General features: G+C 39.9%; 1 protein-coding gene across 22 annotated transcripts in view; it reads right to left on the reverse strand.

Moving 5' to 3' along the window:
* MAGI1 (membrane associated guanylate kinase, WW and PDZ domain containing 1) overlaps positions 1-24,131 on the reverse strand; it is a 604,195-nt gene that overhangs the window by 115,972 nt on the left and 464,092 nt on the right. For all 22 annotated transcript variants that reach the window (XM_036031542.1, XM_036031539.1, XM_036031533.1 and 19 more), the window contains one exon: positions 11,731-11,850. In XM_036031542.1, the coding sequence (XP_035887435.1) occupies positions 11,731-11,850 (120 nt within the window). The remainder of the gene's footprint in view (positions 1-11,730; positions 11,851-24,131) is intronic.

Consider the following 24,131-nt stretch of genomic DNA (forward strand, 5'->3'; position numbering starts at 1 on the left):
AGGCCATGCATAACTAACCTTCCTGGCTCTGCAGGCACGTTTCACAGTCATTCTCCACTGTTCCTTCTGCTCCGATCCCACTGGTTTTCCTTCAGCCCCATGTGCAAGCTGTGCTCACCTCACAGTTCTTGCATCTGCTCCTCTCTCTGGTTAACACCCTACTCCTGCTTCTTTTCCCACTGTCACAAACTCATTCTCAGGGACGGTATCTGACCCCACATACTGGATCAGAGCTGCTGTTAGAAGTTCTTATGTGTCCTCAGGGAACTATGTGCCTCTCCTTCCCAACTCCCTTTGCTGTATTTATCAAACTGTTTAATTAATCAATACCTGTCCTTACCTGTGGACTATGACGTCCTTGAGGGCAGGGACTACATCTGCTCTTATGCACCACCACATGCCCATACCTAACATGGTGCCAGGTCACTCAGGAGTTCTTTGTAGCATGAGCAACTGAACACATGGAGACAGCACCCATAAATTGCAGCCATGAGTCGCTATGCTGTGGATCTGGTTTTTAATAGCATGACTCAGGGCAATTTCTTTTCAGTCCAATTACATGTGAATCACCTCAGATCCGCTTCACTTCCCATCACCCCTTGTTAGCTCAACACTTGATGGCATCATTCATAAAACCCTCATCACTTTCTTTTAGTTCTTTCTTTTCCTAGCTGCTCTGCCTGCCTTACAGACTATGGTTTGTGTGCACAGAAGGTTGATAAGCCAACATCCTATAATTAGATGTTCGTTCTTGCCAGAGTCATTTGGCTTTAAATATAAGACCAAAAAGGGCCATGCAAGTTAATAGTTTTGTTACCCTGAGCAGGTAAGGGACCTCCCTCTTCCCAGACTCAGTTCCCATGGTATAAAACAAAGGAATAGCACCCATCAATAGAGGTTTCATGAAGACTAAATTAGGTGATATATATAAAGCACTCAGCAATGTGTTTGGGACAAGGTTAGCATGTAGCAAACCCCAGCAGTCTTAAATTGTACCAGATGTTTAAAGCAGATAAAAGCTTTACACTGTAGAAGAGGGTGTTGTTATCAAAACACATATTCAGAGAAAATTAACCAAAGCTACATTTATTATGCACCTACCAAATGCCACTAGCCTTATATTTACTTACTCTAATCTTCATTAACAACCCTACAGAAAAATGTCATTAGTATTTCTATTTTCATATAAAGAAACTGAAATTCACACAATGTGTTAAGTGATGAATGGTATTTACGCATAGGTTTGTGTGTTTTCAACATGTATGCTCTCAACTTTAAAAATCTTCTGGGCTCTCAGAATAGGGAAGCAAGTGAAATGTCCCTGGCCCCAGGCCTCCTCCTCTTCTTATGCAGAGGAACAGCCAATAGCAACACAGATTCTCTCTGGTTATTTTCATTATCAACAGAGGCCATTCTATGGTGGAGTTTGCCAACAGCGCTTATTATAACAGAGGCTTCCAAGGCCTGCCAAAGAGTAAGACTCCAGCCCGTCTCACTTTCCTTAATGACAAACAAGAACTCTCTTCACCCCTTCTTTATCTGAGTCCCCCCAAAGTTATGTCCATGCAGCTGCTTTTATGCAGACCTTCTAGGAAGCAAAACAATAACATTATTGAATGCTGACATTCCCCTTCTAATTAGCATGCAGAAATATGCAACCCTTAACTTCAATTTGAAATGTCACACTGGCACTACACTTCCAAGCCCAGGGAAAATCTCTGCAGTGCTCAGAGTGCATAATCAGCCTCTTCCACCCGGAAGCATTTGTAAAAACTGGCATGCTTGGAACCTCCCCCATGGAAGAGTGTGTCCCTTGTAAACTTTCTCCTGGAGAAGTCCCACAGTCTAGCTGAGGCAGCAACCTGTCTTGCTGAGAAATACTGACAAAAGGAAAAAACAAAAAAAACTGAAAGCAAGGCAAAAGGGAGTTGCTGTAATTGATTTCCAGCATCATGTCAAATACATGAGTGTCACTATTAGGAAGTTGGACCAAAGAGGAAAGACACATTTATTCTTGTCCTCTTTGCCTTGACTTGTCTTGATACTGATTCTGTCTAGTGACAGAAAGAGAAGTTGGTTCCAATGCAAAGTAGAAATCAATTTCAAGCTAGTTGGGTTCCTTACATAACCAAAAACAGCCTCAACTCTGTTGGGGTCTACATGACTGTTGGCATTATAGCTGGTGGGGCTGGACAGTTTCATCAAGGAGCCCCTGCCCCTTCCCACCACACCCGGCCTTCTCCAGTGTTTCACATTTCAGCAAATGGTAATATCATCTATCCAGTTATGCACAGAGGAAACTAGGAGTCATCCTAGTCATCCTCAGAGGGTTCTCATCACTTACTTCTTTCCCCCCTTATTATGATAACCAACACTTTACCTAGTCCAGCTTTTCAATCACGTATTTCTATATTAATTGACTGATTACCACCACCACAACCAATGTGGTCCAAAACTAACTCCAACTAGGGTTGCCAAACAAAATGCCAGATTGAGTCTTTTATATATTTATTTGCTAAATCTAGCAACTTGACTCCAGCTCAACCATTAGAGGCCACCTCAAATATTACTTCTACAGGGGAAGCTCTTCCCAAATCCACAGAGATCAAATCTCTCCATCCCATAGTCTCCTTTATAGTTCCTAACATTTACAATAGTATATTTATTTCTGTGATTATTTAAGTAATGTACCTCATGCACTAGACTTTAAGACCGAGAAGGACAATCATCATATCTGGTTTTGCACAGTATTTCATCTTTAATGAATGAACAATTTGTAATAGAATCTATAAAACAAATGTCAATATTCAGGCAGCAGACATGGGAAATATCGGCATTCAAGTCCTGCCTGGGACGTGACCTAGGTGACAAGCATTTGGTCAGGCTTTGTACCCCAACTCCCTTCAGTGTCTTGACCAGTCTCTCTGGATCTTAGTTTTATAACCTGAAGAATAAACACTACCACATTTCTAGCTTTAAAATCTTACAGTTTTGCAATTCCAAACCCCAAACAAATATTAGGCCTAAAAAAAGGTTATCAGGCCTTGAGGTTTCATTGGTTCACTCTACTTGTCTGCCATATCGCATGCCGCTGAATGTATTCACAAAGGATGATCATCACTCCTCTGTAGTGACATTATTTTAGGGACAATTTAAAATTATACTTTTTTTAAAGGAGCTTAACACTTAGAGATGTACTCAGCTCCCTGAAGTCAGCTGGTGAGAACAGAAAAATCTTTCTGAATAAGTCCTTACACTTCCTTGCAGAAGCTTTTATTCTAGAATTGCACTGTAAAATATGGCAGCCACCAGGCACATGTGAAACTTGTTAAATTAAATTATAATGTGGTTTCTCAGTTGCAACAGCCACATGTGACTAGTGGTTACCATGTTGGACATCTCAGAATACTGGGTATTCATGTTTATCACTTAAGAAAGTTCTATCGGATAGCACTGGTTCTTTAAAAAAAAAAAAAAGAGGACATGGTGCCTTGCCCCTCCTTCTTGAGGACACATCATTCTAAACTTGTCTTTGTTCATCATCTTGCTTTCTCTGGATTCAGGTGTCATGGCCAGTGATGATTTTGAACTGAAACATAGTCCTAAGCCTGTCACTTAAGCTCATGAAATCTTCTGACAAGCTTCAATTCAAATATCACTTCCTAAGGGACCCTGCTCTGATTTGGGATTAGATGAGATTAATTTTTTTACCCGCTTCCAGAGCACCCTATTTTTCCCTTCTCAGAACAATTATCACTTGTCTTGAAATATGATAAAAATTTAATTACCTCACGAGATCGAGGGGCTGAAGAGTATGGACCCTGGAGCCAGACTGCCTTGGTTTGGATTTCATCTTTACCTGGAGCTCATCACGTGAACTTAAAAAAGATAACTGAGACCTCTGGTCGAGATGGCAGAGCACACAAACATGGTACTCACCTCCTCCCACAACCACTTCAAAATTAAAACTAAACTACAGAACATCCATTACTGAGAACCACCTGAGGTCCAGTTGAACAAACATCCTATAACAAAGGATACACAGAAGTCATGACGAGACTGGGAGGGGGGAGCAGAAATGCAGAATGGGCTGGTCCTAGACCCACATGTGGTGTTAAAAATCAGGAGGGATAGCTCGGCTACAGAGGTCCCTGCCCCCCACCCCCCACACTAAGCTCCCTAGCCCAGAGTTCCAGTGCCTGGAACAGAATTCTCCATAACTTTTGGCTATGAAATCCAGGGGAAATTGTGGCTGAAGCAGAAGATGCTGGAGGTCCATGCATTCCTCTTAAAGGGTCTGCACACAGACTTACTCATTGGTGGACTCACTTGCTCTGAGCTCTAACACTGGGACAGCAGCTAGAAAGGTGAATGAAACATATGGGGAGGAATGCATTTGTCTAGCTTCAGGGTGAGGGTTGGAGGGACAGCATTCTCCCAGACAGAATGCTGGTAGAGGCCAATGTTCCTCTGTTGAACCCTCCCTGTACAGAGCAGACAGGTAAGCACCAAATCTATGAGCCTCCATGAACCTGGCTAATACCATTCACCCTGCCTTGCTGATTCCAAGACACCCAGCCCCACCCAACTTGTGGGCCCAACCAAGTTGCTCCCAGTGGCTTTTTCATACAAATGGCCTGTTTTGGCTCATGCTGCAGACCTTCCCAAAACAAGCATGTGCAGACAAACCACAAATAAGCATTATCTGACCTTGGCATGCCCCAAACCTCTTGCTAAGCAGCTCCAGGCCTGGCACTAGCAGCAGCTGGCCTCAGTTTGCAGCTTAGCCTCTTGTAGAGACCTCCAAGTCTAGCACAAGTGACAACCATTTGCACATCACTTTGTGGCTCATACCAAGTAGCATGGGGTAGGGCACAGGCAGTGACTGAACTTGGCCTGCACCAAAGACCCTCCAAATAGGTCCTAGAAACAACACACTCATTGTTCTGCTTCAGACAACACCAGAGCACCACCCAACCACCTCCACAAACCACACACCTAAACAGCAGACTCGGCAGGCACCAGAGTTGCTAAAGCAAATCCTGAACAATAGCTCCACTGTAGTAATGGCCAGTTCTCAACCACTCAGGTTGAGAGACAATCCCTCCCATTGATGTGCCAATAGCAATCATGCCTCATCTACAACAGGAGGCCACAAACAACCCATACAAGCAACACTCCCAGACCACCAGGCTCAGGAGATCAGGGAGACTGTGCTACTGGGGCCCACAGGCCACTCTCCCAAGACTGGAAGGCATAGCAGCTATTCCTAATATATAGAAACAAACAAAGAAAGGCAGCCTAAATGAGGAGACAAAGAAACATGTCACAAATGAAAGAACACATCAAAACTCCAGAAAAAGAACTAAACAAAATGGCCCTGTCTGGTATGGCTCAGTGGACTGAGTGCTGGCCTGCAAACCAAAGGGTCACTGGTTAGATTCCCAGCCAGGGCACATGCCTGGGTTGCGGGCCAGACCCCGAGTAGGGAACATGTGAGAGGCAAGTACACATTGATATTTCTCTCTCTCTCCCTCCCTTCCCCTCTGTCTAAAAATAAATAAACAAAATCTTTAAAAAAAGAGCTAAACAAAGTGGAGAAAAATAATCAACCAGATGAAGAGTTTGTAACACTGGTTATAAGGATTCTCAATAAACTTAGGGTAACAAAAAAGGAACTTAATGAGAACTTCAATAAAGAGATAGGAAACATAAAAATGGAGGTAGAAAGCATAAAAAGAACCATTCAGAAATGAATAGTACAACAGATTATGTGCATGTAGTAGAGGATTGAATCAGTGATTTGGAAGATAAGTAAGCAGAAAACACCCAATCAGGATAGCAACAAAGAAACAAACAAAACATGAGAATAGTTTAAGGGGCCTCTGGCACAATATCAAGCATACCAACATTATCAACATTGGGGTACCATAAGGAGAAGAGAGAGAGAATGAAATTGAAAACCTATTTGAATAAATAATGATGGAAAACCTGGCAAAAGAAATAGCCCAGGAAGTGTAGAGAGTCCTAAACAGGATGAACCTAGAGAAGCCCACACCAAGACACATTGTAATTAAAATGCCAAATTTAAAGATGCAGCAAGAGAAAAGCAGTTAGTACCTACAATGGAGCTACCATCAGACTTCCAGCTGATTTCTCAACAGAAACTTTGCAGGCCAGAAGGAATTGGCATGAAATACTCAAAGGGATAAGTATGTCAACTGTAATGAAAAATTAAAAATTATTTTAAAAAAGATAACTGGCATTTCTGTGCCTCATATTTCTCTTCTGTAAAATGGGGATAAATTATAACTACCTTATAGGATTGTTGGGTCATGGAGTCAGTTAGTGAATGTAACACCCTTTGAACAGCACCTAGCACATAGGATACAATGGACAAGTGTTGGCAAAAATAAGTAACTAAAAAGCCTAAGCACCTTCAAGGCAGAGCTGCTTTGGTCTTCTGCCCTGGACATCACACTCTGTGGCTCAGGACAATGACCCAAAGTAAATGTTCAATACATACTTGTTGAAACAAACTGTACTTGTTTAAAAGGTCTTGCCTTAAAACAGCACTGCCAGAAACTTAATCTATAGATATATTCAAAAGTGTAGTGAAATATTGCACAGGAAAGCTCACTGTAGCATTGTTTACAAAAACACCTAGGTGTCCAGCTACTACAGGGCAACTGGTTAAATAAATTACATATATTCATATACTGGGATAATGTGCCGCATTTATAAAGGATGAAGTGGAATTGTATGGGGTAATGTGGAAAGATCTTCCAGATATGTAAGTGTGATGGGCAAGCACAAAGTGAAATAAACAAGAACACATATGTATATGCCATTTATGGATAAGTTCTCTGAATCTCTGCACTAGATCCGGTAACAGTGGTTACCTACAGGGAGGAGGGGAAGCAATGGGACTTAAATATTTGTAGGTTCCTTACCGTAGGAAGTATTCCATCATGTACATTTATTGCTCTTACTTAAAAATGTTTCAAGTGTCTTACTTTAAAGAGTATTTTGTGTTGTTGCAATATAGTTCTCCTCTCTGGAGCCAGGATAAGGCAAGGGGGAAAAAATTGAGCAGGGAAAAAAGATGGTGAGTCCCTGGAAAGTACATAAAGCTATTTTCCTGGCAAATCTGTTGGCTTACTGACCACTAGAAGAGGAAGAGAATGCCCCCAGGTGGCAACTTAGGACCAGTCATGTGTGTAAACAAACGGTACAAGAGCTAACGCTGACTGAAAGCTTGCATGTGTCAGACACTGGGCTCAGCCCTTTCCAAATATTGTATCATTTCATCCTACCTATGATGAGGCATGATTATTATCCTCATTTTTCCAAAGTGAAATGGAGATATGGAGCATTAATCAACTGTGGGAGGCATACAGCTGAACAGCAGAGGGGCTGAGATTCAAACCCAGGCAAAGTCAGTCTGCACCCCTTTAGAGTCCAGCATGGAGGGGTGGTTCAGAGCACACAAAGGTAGAGGAAGCTCTCAAAACTCTAGCCAAGCCTATTCCTGTCACAGTACCTGGCATTTAATAAAAATTCCACTTTGCTTTCAGCTTATGAGAATCAACATCGTAGACTCTGGTTGGTCCCAAAATATGATGAGCCATCTCATATGGTAGGTAAATTATACAGCTAAAAGGTCAAAGACTTAAAATACAGTGTAGTCAAATGCCTTAAAATGGAATGGATTAATCTTGGGCATAAGAAAATTTCAACTCCAAAATAGCTAAGCAACATTCAACGAAAGCCTGTTTCATATGAGATGATCAGACATTTTTTAAAGATATATTTTATTGATTATGCTATTACAGTTGTCCTGTTTTCCTCCCTTCACTCCCCTCCACCCTCCACATCCCCTCCTACCCACATTGCCCCTCTTTAGTTCATGTCCATTGGTCATACATGTAAGTTCTTTGACTTCTACATTCCCATACTATTCTCACCCTCCCTCTGTCTATTTTCTACCTACCATCTATGCCATTTATTCTCTGTATCTTTTTCCGCTCTCTCCCGCTCCCACTCCCCTGTTGGTAACCCTCCATGTGATCTCCTTGTTTGTGGTTCTGTTCCTGTTCTAGTTGTTTGCTTAGTTTGTTTTTGTTTTAGGTATGGTTGTTAATAATTGTGAGTTTGCTGTCATTTTACTGTACACATTTTTATCTTCTTTTTCTTAGATAAGTCCCTTTAACATTTCATATAATAAGGGCGTGGTGATGATGAACTCCTTTAACTTACCTTATCTGAGCACTTTACTGCCCTTCCATCCTAAATGATAGCTTTGCTGGATAGACCAATCTTGGATGTAGGTCCTTGCCTTTCATGACCTGGAATACTTCTTTCCAGCCCCTTCTTGCCTGCAAGGTCTCTTTTGAGAAGTCAACTGACAGTCTTATGGGGACTCTTTTGTAGATAACTGTCTCCTTTTCTCTTGCCACTTTTAAGATTCTCTTCTCGTCTTTAATCTTGAATAATGTAATTATGATGTGCCTTGGTGTGTTCCTCTTTGGGTCCAACTTCTTTGGGACTCTATGGGCTTCCTGAAAGTCTATTTCCTTTGCCAGATTGGGGAAGTTTTCCTTTATTATTTGTTCAAATAACTTTTCCTAAGCCTCTCCTCATTTTTTGAATTCTCATTTCTCTATTCTTTTCTGGTTGAATGTTTCTTTCTTCCTTCTGGTCCACACTGTTGATTAGAGTCCCAGTTTCTTTCCGATCACTATTAGTTCTCTGTATAGTTTCCTTTATTTCTCTTATCATAGCCTTCATTTTTTCATCTAATTTGCGACCAAATTCAACCAGTTCTGTGAGCATCCTGATTACTAGTGTTTTGAACTGTGCATCTGATAGGTTGGCTATCTCTCTGTCATTTAGTTGTATTTACTCTGGAGCTTTGAACTTTTCTTTTGTTTGGGCCACATTTTTTGTCTTTACGCGCCTGTTACATACTGAGGGGTGGAGCCTTAGGTGTTCAGCAGGGCGGGGCAACCCACGTTGCTTTGTTGTGATGCTGTATGTGGGGAAGGGGTCTGAGAGAGAACAATAGCACTCGCTTCACTCTCTGCCCGATTTTAGTCACTTCTCCCACTTCCCACAAGCAAATTGGGCCTTTCTGGTCCTGATTCCCATGTGGCTGGATTTGTGTATATACTAGGACCCTGTGGGCCTCACCAATGAACTCTCTTGTGAGTCTGGGAGTTTCTCCTGGCACCTCAACCCCCACAGGTGTTTTCAATCTTTTTTGAGGCTGTCAATCAGTTTTGAGGCTTTATTTCCACACATTGGGACCCCGGGTTGCATGGTCTATCCCGCTACCCAGTTTAGCTGCACGCAAATGTGGGGCCACCAGGTCTGCCAGACTCCTTGTGCCCCCCTCCACAATCTGCCACCTTGCCGCGAGCCCTCTCCTCCCAGCTGCCCATCTCTGCCTCTCCTGCTGGTCTGGATGAATGTGTCTTCTTTAACTCTTTGGTTGTCAGACTTCCACGCAGTTCAATTTTCTGTCAGTTATGGTTGTTGTTTGTTTTTAAATTGTTGTTGTCCTTCGTTTGGTTGTGCAAGGAAGCACAGTGTGTCTACCTACACCTCCATCTTGGCTGGAAGTTGATCAGACATTTTTTTGAAAAACATCTCTGTGTTGCTACATATCAGGAAGTTAAGTTAAGCTACTAATGGGTTGTTTTTCCAACTTTTTAGTTACATTTAGGATATTCCTTTTTTAAGATTTTCAGAAAAGAGTATGGGATGTGAAGTCAAACTGAGCTGGTTTTGGTTCCTGGCTCTAATATTCTAGAACTAGCTGTATGGCCTTGATAAAGTAAACCTTGAGAAAATTCCTAAGTGCTACTTGGCCTCAGCATCCCCATCTAAAAATCGATGCTTTGACTACCTCTGTCAAAGCAGTAAGATTAAATGGGAAAAGAAAATGATTCCACCTCTGTGTCACCTGCAACATAAACAGCTCAAATGAGTTCATTTTCTTTTTTTCCCAAACCAGCTGTTGTCCAGGTCAAATTCTTTTTTCCCTTTCAGCCCAATACTCTTTGGCTTTGCACAACCACTCTTAGTCTTAACCTCTCCCAAAATGCAAATGGATGTTTTTCATACTAAGGGACTCAAGCTCCCCGGGCAGGCTTAGTAACTGATTTCAGAAAAGGACTATTCATTTTCTGCTAACCAAATAGGATTCACATTTGTTTTGTTCTCTACTTAACTAGATTCACATCTATAAGGCCACACATAGAAGATGTTCCTAGTATTCCTCCCTCCCCTCCCCTCACTCCTAGTCCTTAATGAAGCATCTTGCTTTGGGCATTCTGAGATCCCCTCCTAGCTCCTCAACCCACAGGATACTAAGACAACTGACAGTTAGCAATGCTCAAAGGAAATATTCCTGAGTTCACAATCAGAAATTTGATTAACATCTAAACAATGTCCATTATATAGTCACAATTTGGAAATCAGCACACCTAAGATTCATCATCACTTAACTGTTAGCCACTGCCTGGAACAGGGGTTATTCTCACATCAAGGCCATGTCCCTAATAAAATAATAGTCAACTTTGTATTTACTCTGTTTGTAAACCCAATCTTGAAAATGCCCCTGTAATCATGCAATAAATCCAAATGTTCAGCATTCATAAAGAGATACGATAATAATTTGACTAAGTTAATAATTGACCTAGGTAATAGTATCATATTATGTCCTCCTGTCTCAAATACTAACATTCAATAGAACAATCAAGCTATAATACTGTTCCATAAAATGTAAGTTAAATTTTTTCCCCACATTTGGCTTTGACCTTATAATCTCATTTGTGGTATCTTATCCTATAGATATATTTTCATTTGTGTGAAATGATTCATGTCCATGTTATTCAATGCAACTGTTCAGTGTTTTAGAATATTAAAAATATTTATCCAACAGGAACCAGTTAAATAAATGATGATATGCCCATAAAAAAAGATTATACAGCCACTGAAAAATAAAACAAGAAGTGCCCTATTACCAAATTGCAAAGACCTATAAGACATACTATTGAATAAAACAGCAAGGTTCCAAATGCGATGTATGTATTATATACTACCTGTTAGGTAAAACAGGAAAGAAATATGAACACATGCACATAAAAAACATATGTGTATGCACACACACACATCTGTATTTACATAAAGAAATTTCAGAACAGTAATCAGAAACTAACAACATTGGTTGTAATACTGGGAGGAAAAAGCACTGGAAATTAGGCAAGTGGAAAACAGGTATAAGAAAGAGATTAGTTATTCAATATTTTTGAAATAGTTTGCTTTATGAACCATGCAAATATATTATCTACTCAAAAAATCCATTAAAAATCAATTAGTGGTAAAAATGACATTTCATTCCTTCAAGGTTAAAACAACACTACAATAAGGTCACATTTTGTGGCTGATCATGATTCTTGTTCACCCTCCTTCTAATACCATACATGCTCACATTAAAAAACAAAACACAAATATTTAAAATAATTAAATCAGAAACTCACAGAAGAAAAAAACCCCAAAACTACCTTTAAAGAGCTAAACAAAGTTTTATTTCTGTATTTTATTATTCACATTAAGGTGAACTGCAATATTAGTTGTTTAGACTTCACTAGTCCACAAAGCATTTCTTCCTAGATAGCCCTGGATCTCCTGTGTCCTTGTCACTGCCACACATTATAAGCTCACCTTCATAGGTGCCGACTTCCAGAAGAGTCCCACTCTGCTCAAGGTCCAGGAATTCCTTCACAGTCAGAAAGTTGTAGTCCACACCAGGCACTTCTCCTTCCCTCCGAGACCGGGTTGTGCCTACAGCAAAAAAGACACAGACACAAGAATCCATCAGTCACCTAAAGCAGGAAGCTCCACATCCAGGTGTAATTAAAATAACCTGTTGAGTAAGCTGAACTACTGAAGACTCTGAGACTGACCTGCCCAGACAGGGACCTGATGAAGACAATGTCTAACAGAATGACATCCTTACCTCCACCAGCAGTGCCTGGGACTCTCAAATAGGAGCAGGAGAAAACCAAGCACAGTGCAGTAACCCAAGGAGAGTTTTATCCTTTCAAAAACACACTGAGTGAAGCACGTGAACTGGATTTTATACAACATTCATCAGCAGCAGCTTTGAGGACTCTGGTAAGTACTAAAAAGTGATCCACCTTAAGCTCAAAGCCTAAGGGGTTTATATTTTTTATCACAGTCCTCAAGATTCTTGTGTTCCTCAGTACATTTGGCAAGTTCCAATGTAATAACACACATTGATGAAAATGACACCCATTGCATAAACACATCACTAGGGAAATGTGATTGCCCAAGATCTGTGGTTGGTATCTCCTGGGGACTAAATAATGCTACTGCTCTCCATGTAATTAATATGTTGGGTAAAAAGAGGTCACCCATAGTTTTGACTAGAGAGAAAGGATACTGCATTTTGCTAGAAAATTCTCCCCTTGAATTAAGCTGGTTATTCTGTCAATGACTAATAAATAGAACAATCCCTCTTGTAAAATAATAAATATAGAGCTTCTAGAGAATGTAAGTGACCCAGCTCAGGTACTAGGCACAGACTTATCATTTTAGTTCAATCTTGACTGAAAGTGTGGAAGCATTGTGGAGTTGTGTGGTTTATACAGAAACCAAGAAAAGAAAATAACCAAGAGGAAATTATGTATAGCATACTAGGGATCTATGTTAAATATTATGAAAGACCACCCCCCCCACACACAAAAAAACCCCACAGAATCAGCAAGACACATGATTTCTGCTTCCATGTTCAAATTAGGGGATATAATTGACATAGTTCCTTTTGAAAGGCACCACCACCTATGAAGCTTTAAGATCAATATTTTCATATAGAAAATGCAGAGATTTCCCTCTATTCCTATGAATTTCAAAGCAATTAAATAACTAACTGTATATACCTAGTTACTCTAATGTTCCTAGCACAGTGCAATCTCTGATCACTTACCTATATGACTGATCATATCCACAAACCTATGGTGGACATCCATAATTTTCTTAAGTCAAAAAAAAAAACCCAAATAAACTCAACACATTTTGCATATTTTACTCAAGATAAGTACATTTTAAAATGAGTCCAATTTTTCTAATGTCTAAAATATGAGTGCCTTCAATAGTGGCAAATTTTCCATAGAATGGTTATATTACAAATGTTTGCTTATCACACCTAGCACGCTGAGGCTGTCTGGTAACACAGCCTGCTTGTGCAGTACTCAGAAGTCCACTCTTGTACTGTTTCCTAGTTTGTTCCCATTTCTGGCTTCCCTAGCATGCAATGACAAAGAAGTCCCTTAAGGAAGCTCACAACTTTTCAACTCCAGAAACATAAAGAGTATCATGTAGTGTAGACTAGCAGGGGACTGGAGTGTGAGCAAGGAGTTCATGGTCTGGCTCCCCAACTTGTGGTCTTGGGTAAGTCCCTTAGTTTCTGTTACTTCTCAGTTTCCTCACCTGCAGAATAGGGATCATAATGGGACCTCTACCACAGGTTTGCTGTGTCTATTGCATGGAATAATCCTTTTAGAGGACTTAGTTCAATAATCATTAGCAGATATTATAGTTTAGAAACAGTAACATCATTTATGTTATTGTTAGAATTAAACGAGTTAGTAGAATCTTTGAGTTCAAATGGTTTATATATTCATCATTACATAGATCCTATTTTCCATTGATTAATAATTAGTTTCTGAGGTCCCCATAGATGTCAGACACTAATTCTGTCACTGAGAAACACTAATGAAACAACACAAAGCCCCTGCCCTAATGGAATTATATTTTACTATGAAAGATAGAAAATAGATAGATATGGAAATAGACATAGCATTTAATTTCAACTGGAAATCATTCTTCTGTAGGAAACATAGGTTAAAGTATTACAAAGTATTTCAGATAGATTAAAGAGCTTGAAAGTGTCTTGGAAGAATGAAAGAAGGTGGAGAGTAGAGAAGTGACTTTAAAGAGGTGATTAGGAAAAGCCTGGCTAGGGAGGTGCCATCAAAATTGAAAGCCCTGCAAAGGCGATGGGAAGACCATCCCAGGAAGGGGTTAGGCCCAGAGAAACTGCAGCCCAGCAATGGAAAAGAGGTTAGTTAGAAAGGAAAGCCAGGGTCCAGGCTGTGTAGGCCACAGAAAACACTTCCTATTTTATTGCAAGTGTGATGGGAAGTGACTAGTAGGGGTGTCCAACTTTTTGACATCTCTGCACCACACTGGAAAAAGAGTTGTCTTGGGCCACACAGTAAATACATTGTGACACATAATCATACACACACAAAAAATCTCATAATGTTTTAAGTAAATTTATGATTTTGTGTTGGGTTGCATTCATAGCCATCCTGAGCTGCATACAGCCCATGGACTGCAGGTTGGACACCCCTGCACTAGAGGATTTGGAGCAGGGTGATGCCATGACTCATTTTTAAAAGATCACCTGGCTTTACAGAGAACAGTCTATGGGCAGAATGGCAGGGGCATGTGGCCAAAAACAGAAGTAGGCCAGTTAGCTGCTGTTACAGTGTCCAGGAGAGATATCAGGGCAAAGACAAGAACAGTAGAAAGAAGGAGTCACAAAGCACTCAGATTTCTATCACAAATTATTGAGTATTTTAAACAGCAGTAATGTAGTCCACAGCATAGACATGTTAAAAGTGCATCAACTCACTAGACCACGCTAGGTCCACATCTTTGGCAGAACTTGCTGATGGAGTGGATATAGTGTGTAAGAAAAACGGAAAAATAAAGACTAACATCTAAATTTTGGTCAAATGGGTACTGCCATTTATAGAGATTAAGAAAATAGGAGAAATGATATTTAGGGAAAAAGAATTAAGTGAACTCTTAGGTAAAGTTTGAGGTGCTTTTTGGGGTATAGAGAGCTGTAGACAGTTGACTATATAAATCTGAAGATCAGACTGAAGGTTGGGACATAAATTTGGGAGTGATCCGTAAACCAATGGTACTTAAAGGCAAGAGACAAAAACAGCCAATTTAGGGACAGAGAGTGCAGAAACAAGGAAGCCAAAAAGTTTGGGTTGAACACTAAAGCCTTGTGATATGTAGAAACTGGGCAAAGAAGGGAGATCCTCAATGGAGACTCAGAGGCAGCAGTCAGCAAGGCAGGAGCAAAGCATGGGAGTGTGATGTCTTGGAATCAAGTGGAAAAGCTGTTCAGCCAGCTACTTAGAAAAGATCACATTGGGAAATTCCAGTGCGGTGCAAGAATAGAATCTCTTTGAAACTTGCTGTAAAAGGATCTGTCCTAAATAGGTTCTGTATGTTGCCATTAACTTAACCCCCCCCCCCCCGCTCCACTCCCACCTAATAATGAGCATGAACAAAACCAAACAAAAGATTTGTTGGGTTTTTGTCTTACCAAACCAGACAATCATCCCTGAGTCTTAATTTCCTGAAAGGATTCAAAAAAAGGGAAAACTTCAAAAATGCTACATTTTAGAAGAAAAAATGAAAATAGCAGAAACCATTTTCCCATGTAAATGAATATACTTAGATGGCCTTTGGGGTGGGGGGAGGGGGAGCATGTCTCCACCCACAAAACCTTCAGGGTTTATTACCGGACAAAACCTTCCCACTCTGCAGGCTTGTAGGAGGTTTACTCCCAGTAACCCTCTGAGCAACACACCCTGGGTCTGGGCCAACCTGACTGGGCTCCATTCAATGATGTGAGGGAGGAAGGAGACTCTGCCTCCTCTTTTCTTCCAGCAGAATGACAGGCTGCCTGCTGGACACACGCCTGGCAGATGGCATTTCAAAGGGTTTTCAGAAGCCATCTGGGGTGGGTACAATTATTACAAACCATGCTTCTAACAAAGCCAGAAGGGCTACTTCCTGGCAGAAGAGATGTAAAACAAACTCTATCATGTTTTTCAGGGACAGCATATAAAAAAAATCACCAGGATTACAAACTGGGGTATTCTACATCCTACAACACTGCCTTCCTGCTCATCTAGCTAGAAATTGGCCCAATGATATCTTGTTCATTATTAGCTTTAAATAAATAAATACAGTGTCCACCTTCCATTTTCAAAAAGAAAATGGAAAGAGATTATCAAATACTAAGAAAAGAATAGTAACTTCCATTTATTGGATATTTCCTTAGGCAAGGTGTTAAACACTCAAGACTATTGTATATAACCTTCACAGGAAAGGTAGAAGTAAGGGTCACTATTATACTCATTTTACTGATGAGGAAGCTAAGAATCAGAGAAGTAACCTGCTCAAGGTCACATAATAAGTAAGCTGGGCAGCATGATGGTTTCACTGCAGACATTCTGATTTTGGCAGTCCTCCTTCCAAACCATCACTGTCCAAAGGAACTTTCTGCGGTCATAGAAATGGTCCACATCTGTGCTAATGTGGTAGCTGCTAGTCACATGTGGCTATGGATAAATGAGGTTATGACGGAGAAACTGAATTTTAAGAAGTTTAAATTTGAAGACCCACATGTGCCTGGGGGGCAACCAGTGTGTCAGTGCAGATCTAAGCCATATGGGTAAGTTGCCTGCACTATACCGGGCCTGGTTCATGTCCCACAAAGCACTTCTGCTTTCAAAATAATAGCAAGAATCATACTTACATTAAACAGCAGATGTCTTATACTCACACAGGAAAGCTTTCTTTTTAAAAATTCATATGCTTTGAAAAATCATCTAATCCAACTCTGTTTTGTACTAAAAATTCTATTTAGTTCCTATTGGCCCTGGTCTCTTAGAAATAAAACCTCCTCCAATATTTGTGACAGCATGGTTTGTAGAGAACTACAACCAAACAAAAGCAGCCTCCAAAACAAAACATCTGAGTGCCCATTAATATAGGAATGACTGATAAAATAGGTATTTTCACCCTTAAAATTTTGTTTACTATGTAAAGGATAGTTAGATATATAGTTACTGGAAGGAATCTCTATGATGTTGAGTGATAACACAAATTATAGAATAAAATGCAAAAATGTCACTGCATTTTATTAAAAAAAGTCCTATGGACACTGAATATTTTATGAGTTAATAAACAGTTAAAAGGGTAGAATAATACTAGAAGTTTAACAGTAGTAACCTTTGGATTGTGGTTTCAGAAATGGGAAGAGAGGAAATGATTATTTAAACACCTCTCACATTGAATTGTATCATGTGTATGTAGTTGTTTTAGCATTTTATAAATTGAATAAAATAATTGTTTAAGGAATCTTGACAGACTTAATTCTTGGGTATCCTACTTAAGTATCTTCAATAATAACTTAGTCTATTCAGAAGCACACACAAAAATATAGGGTCCAGCTGAGTCAAATAAACATATGTTCCAAGGTTTCCCAGCCCACAGACAGACAGAATCGATGTCAACAATACCTGCTTACAGTCTTTAGTGGAGCATACTACAAATAAAGTGGAGATAAGGTGGTACTACTTTTCTGCCTTTGTTTTAAACCTCAAACTCACTTAAGCAGAGTTCTTTTTAAGTTTTAAAATACCTACAAGATTTGTACCAGAGTAATGAATACTGTACTATCAACCCTTTCAGCCCCTAGATAATAACTTAATTAATTTGAGTTATGCCCTACTGAATGTCTCAGTATGAATTAGCAGTGCCCCCCCAAAATCTGCCCCTTAAGACTTCAGTGGCTGCTTGCTTCTTAAGCACATTCTACGGTTCATAAACTTTTAACATACCTGGCTTGAGTGGCCCTTGCAGCGGAAATCAGAAAGTGACCTTCCTTATCCAACTCCACAAACCATAGCTACAGAAAAGAAACCATATTCAGAGCTCATATGCTCTCTTTCCTTATTCAACTGGAAATTCTCTTGAAATATTGAGTTGAGGTAACAAAAACATCCTAGAGCCGAGACACTGTCACGCCATTCCTTTGGCTCCATGTTCCCAACACTATCAGGTTCCTGGCTAGCACCAGCCGAACTGTGTGTCAAGGCCAGGCTGCTAACAGAGGAATCATCACCCGCTGAAGATTAATTAAGTTGCTAATACTCAGTATCACCAGATAGTACCTTAATTTGGGTCCTGCTTATCAAAATCTAACAATACGACTTTAAAAATTATAGTTACAATTCCATGTTAAGAAAAGATCATTTTCCATAATGAAACAAGTGCTTGCATTGCTTGAAATAGTTAGATACCCAGGATGGCCTCATGCTCCTCATCCTTCAGCCAATGGAGATGGAGGGCAGTGGAACATGGTGTTCACTCAGCTACCTACTCAAATCCCTTGGCTGAATCTCAGGACCAGCAGTGGTATTCACTCAATATCTTCCCTTCAAAATAAACTGAATACACACACACACACACACACACACACACACACACACACACACATTCATGTAAAAAGGAAATATTAACTGCTCCATACCTATTAGTAAAATATCTACACCTCAGGGTTCTGCATAAGCATCCAACCAGACTCCCCTGCTGTAGACCCCATCAGTGTCCAGTGTGTAGTTAAGCATCCGAAACAAACAACAGGTGTAATTGATATTCAGCTGACTTTGATTTGGCTGGCTTAAAAACTGGGATGTGAATCTCAACACCATTCTTAAAGATATGATCATGGTTGAAAATCTCTATGCTTATGACATAGCTACAATATGTATTATTTTGTACTCACGCAAAATATCATCAAAGTCAAACCTGCATCATTCTTTGGATTCTGGCCTTCATTTAACGCAACCCTGTGTCCTGGCTAATTGTCCTGCCTGTGTACTATTTCAATCCTGTTTCAGAAGAAAATGGAGGGGGCATACACCCTACAGCTAGGCAGACTTTCTGTTTTCCTCCTGAAGGGAAGTCCTGACTCTTTGGCTCAAATTCACAAATGATCTTGTCCTCTTTTCATCCTCCCAGAAATACAAACCTTGTAGCACGTCCAGTGCAAACTATTCTCCATGAACTGGTGAATGGTGAATCCCTACAATGAACACCACTCCATAAACAACACACATGCACAGTAACCCTCAAATTCACATGCCAAGGGAATGAAAAGCCTTTTTCTTAGGGAGCCTAATCAATCACAGTAAGAATGTAAATCTCTTTATTCCTCAGTGATTTGGAAATAATGCCTACAAATACTGACCATAGCCTTATGCATGTTAGGGACTCAAAACACTAGCGACTCCTCTCTGTGCTTCCAATGTGGCACCAGGCACTTACATGTGCAGCCACTGGCATGTGCACTGCTTGTGATCTTCCTAGAGTTTTTAAACAAAATGCACTCACTTTTACTGAAGCTTTTGTGTCATTAATACTGCCAGTTAACATGAAGTATCCTCAGGGAACTGGGAAAGAAGACCAACAGATCTTTTCTCCTAAGAGAATGTGTCTGTGTTTAACACAAGGTTACCTGGCTTCTTGCTTGTGTCCTTTCACATTCATGTCCCTTGGAAAAGGGGGTCTGAACTGACTGTCTGTAACTGTGGGGCATAATAGGAACAACTGGAAAGCATTTGAAGAGAAGGAGAAAAGAGCTAAAAACAGGAAGCACAAGGCTTGGCCCTAACATGACTATTGAAAGTATCACCTTGTTAAGGAACACAGAACAATATTATTAATAGCTACTATTGATTAAGCACTTACTAGGTGCCAGGGAATTACTCAGTAACTCATAGTCCTGAGGCTTGGTAAGGGTATAAGTCTTTAACATCACCCACTTTCCAATGGATGCTTGCATTCTTTTATTCTTCCAACAACTATTTCTAAAGTGCCTACTATGTATGGGCCACATACTGTGTAAGATGACGGGGGTGAGCAAGACAGATGCAGAACCTTCTCTGAGAAAGCTTAAAGTTTCTGTGGGGAAGATAAAAGCAAGTAATCACAATAATGAACAATAAGTAATGTTAAGGAGAAAATCAAGAAGGCTCTCAGTGGTCCCATCAAAGAGACCTCTATGTGAGAAGACCCAAGTGAGAGGAGGATGTTAAAGAGTGTAAAAAATTCCAATGGGACAACAGGAGAGAGTTTGACAAAGTGGTCATGAAACCACAGAAAGGTCTGGAAATATTCTGTGTCTTAAACTTGGTGTGTGTGTGCAGGGGAGGGGCAGCAAAAGAGAGGAGGTGAAAACCCATTAACACTGTTGGGTCTTGGATGCGACAGCTGTGTCACTCAGAATAGTCACAGGAATGAATGTATCCCAAACTGTCATTAGTGTCACTGAGCATCTCACACACACAGACACACCAGCTGTGCTGCATTTCCAGCAGAACAAAGCTGAAAAGGTAAGGTCCCTATCTTCAAAGAGCTCAGATCTACTGGGCCTGTAGATCCAGTAAGGATTGATGTCTCATCATAAATGGGAAAGCAACTAAAAAAGGACATGACTGATTAAAATAAAAAGAAATAAAGAAGGGCACCCTAATCCTAGGGGTGCTAGAACCAAAGTTTTGAAGATGTCAATGTGTTCTTTAATGCTCCACATGGTGATCATGACTTATGGCCTCTCACTTCTTCACTTCCAAGGACTCTGCACAGGGATGAATGAAGGTTACTTTCATGTGTCAACCTGACTGTGTTAAAAGATGCCTGGTTATCTGGTAAAAGATTATTTCTGGGTGTGTCTGTGAGAGTGTTTCCTGAACACATTAGCATGAAGTCGTTGGAGAAAAGACATTTACCCTCATCAGTAAGGATGGGCGTCAACTCATCCATTGGGTGCCTAAATAGGGGCACAGGAAGGGCAAATTTGCTCTTTCTGCTTGAGCTGAGACACCAACCTGTCTCCTCCTGCCCTCAGACTACATGGCTCCTGGTTCATGGGCTTTTGGAATCAGACCAGTACTTATATCCCATTAGCTCTGCTGGTTCTCAGACCTCGGACTCAGGCTACATTACGCCAGATCTCTTGGTTCTCCAGTAGGTCCACGGCAGATAGTAGAACTTTAGGCCTCCATAACCACATGAGCCAATTCCTATAATCAACCAGTGTCTCTACCTACACACACACACACACACACACACACACACACACACACACACACTATAGGTCCTGTTTCTCTGAAGAATCCTGACTAATACATAGGCAACATAAATTGACCCTTTTGACAAACACCATTTTAACTGAATATTGTCCCTCTCCAAATCTTCCAAGCCTCCTAAAAACGGTCAGAAGCAGTACCCTTATCTTTCTATCCTGGACACTTACATAAAATACTCAGTATCTATGCATGTCTTGAGTGGAGTACTGTCAAGCTGCTCAACAGCGGATGTGTAAAGATAATTATTTCATGTCAGCTACAACTCACATGCTTGGGATCAGAAGACCCTTTTAGGCTCCATCTTGCACATAGGAATACTGTATGATGGAGACACAGAAATCTCATTCACTGATCCCATCTACAACACTTGAAATAAGTAAGGACCCGGCATTTATTCCATGACACTGATGATTCAGAAAAGTGCTGTAGATATCAGGGATGGCAAACAACTGATCTGGTTTTCAGTTTTTCTCCACAACTGTGATTCAGAATAGTATGAAAAGAAAGGAGACATTTTTGACTGCCCGATCCAGTGAATCACCCAACTGAAGGCAGCTAAATAGAACAGTTCAAATTGTCCATACATCTTTTTCTTGGAGGCCAGTTGTCATGTTATTAGGAGATGTTTGAACATGCTACCTTTTAAGGAGATTCACACAATGACTGCTGAGTGAATCACATTATGATACAAAATGAGGGTATATTTTTCCTATGAAAGCCTTTGGCAAGCAAACAACTCCCCAAAATAAAGAGGCAGCAACTGAAAAGAACTGGTATAACAAGAAGAATCAAGTTCTAATTTCAGCACTGCTACTAAATAAATGATGCCACTAACCTTGGACAGTTCCTTTTTTATGTACTCACATGTCCTTATTTGTCAAACCATAGGGTAGCCATTGCCCCTGATAACAAATGGACTTCAGTGCAAAGACACAAAATTGCTGGTAAATTTAAGGCATTTAAGTTTTGTTCATATTAAGAAATCTGTACCTTGGCCAACATTTATACTTTGTCTGTGTTACCTCATAACAAGCATATGAGGTAGGCACCACTACTACCCTGACTTCACAGATGAAAAAAAATGCATAGATGAGGCGACTTGCCCAAAATTAACCAGCCAGTAAGTGGCAGAGCCAGGATTTGAACCCAGGATGATACTGCCACATTGCAGAAAAGGCTCCTGTACCCAATGTAGATATTAGAATGGGGGAACAAACTGATGGGGGGAGGAGGACAGCTGAATCTTCACAGCTTTCACCTGAGGGTGAATGAATCATCACCTGAGTTATCAATATCAAAGAAAGGAAATGGATGCTGATGGAGTCGAGCAGAGTTGAGTGCGAGGGAGAGAATGTCCCTCTTCTGTGATCTCTTTGATCCAAAACCCAAGCTTTCAGAAATTGTCTTACTACCTCTTAACTGGAATAATAAGGTAAATTATGCCAGAATCCATCGAACAGGAAAGTTAAGTACTAACCTGAACTTGACTATTAATAATTCTTTCTCTTTCATATGAGAGAGGAAACTTTGGTACACGTAAACTCATGGAAACCATTGCATTCATTAAAAATAGGAAAGTGAAAGTTTTCAAGCTGTCATTTTGATTTATTTCAAATATTCAGCATTGAAAAAAAAAGATAAAAAATCCTCCAACACTCAAGACATGCTTATCAATAATCAACTTCTGAGGAGGGTTATCTTGAGGCATTTTTGCCCAAAAAGGAACTCCAGAGATCAGTAGTGCCATATCGTAGTACTACAGGCTCTTTATGTAAAGGTGGATTAGACCAGATAAACCTGTTTTGATACGTAATCCTTTTCACTTTATCTGAGTTAATGACAGAAATCGATTGTGTAAAATTGAATGTACAAATTCCAATTATTTCAACCAGATAATTTCAAAAGCATAGGAAAGAAAATGGATTATTTTGTTGAAAAGCTATAACTAATTAAGAAATCAAGTTTCCACAGATTAGGTTACTTTGTATAAATAATATTGAATGTTTCTAATATTTGGCAGCTTTCTCTCTTTAGCTTAAAAAAATTAAGAGTGACTGCAAATGGCTTTTTGCAGGGTATGAGCATGTTCTAACATTAGGTGGTTGCAGTGGTTCCACAGTTCTAGGAATATAATAAAAAGACTGAATCGTGCACTTTAAAGGGGTAAATTTTATGGAATGTGTATTATGTATCAATAAAACTGTTAAAATAATATTAAACTACAGAGATACAGGATAGAAAAAAGTGTCTTCAAGAATATCATAACTTAGTAAACTGTTACATTTCCATAAAAAATATGTTCATGGAATAATTCATTCTTCACCAATTTTGTAGCTCCCTCAATTAATTCTTCTAATATATGAACCAAGAACAAGTGTGAGATGAGAAATTACTGACCATGTTATGGTATTTTCCTAAAAACTGCAGGGTTCCAGAGTTCTCCCAGAATGAGAGTATGGAGAAATTGTTACAAAAATCTAAAAATCAGACTTGGTGAGTTAAATTCCAGTTCTGATATTTACAAATTGTGCAACCACAGCCAAGTTAAACATTTCAGGTATTGGTTCCTCATCTCTAATAATACCAACCTCATACAGTTGTGTAAGGATTATAAAAGACAACATATACAAAATGCTTAGCAAAGTCATAATATGAATTCAATAAACACTGGCCATAGTAACAACAAAATCACCATCGCCGGCACCACACACTCTGCTTTTAAAGGAAAACGGTTGTTAAAGAAAGGAAAGAAGCTAGCTATTGATCTTTTATTCTACTGCTAATATTGAACATAGGTTTTCTACATATAATGCCTAATTCAATGCTCCCAAGAGGGGCATTTTTCCCTATCTTCACATAATTTTCTCTCCTTAATCACCATTTTTCAAAGCTTCTCATGCAAATGTACACAACTCAAACTACAATCCTTTGATAAGAAATCACAAAGTCTGAAGGAAAAAAAAAGAAATCACAAAGTCAACACACTCTGTTAATACCTTAATTGTAGTTCACCATTTGTTACTGAGCACTAGCATCTATTTATAAGAAAATGACTTTGTTGGCATATAATGT

The sequence above is a fragment of the Phyllostomus discolor genome, chromosome 7 (assembly GCF_004126475.2).
Source record: "Phyllostomus discolor isolate MPI-MPIP mPhyDis1 chromosome 7, mPhyDis1.pri.v3, whole genome shotgun sequence".
Taxonomy (NCBI): domain Eukaryota; kingdom Metazoa; phylum Chordata; class Mammalia; order Chiroptera; family Phyllostomidae; genus Phyllostomus; species Phyllostomus discolor.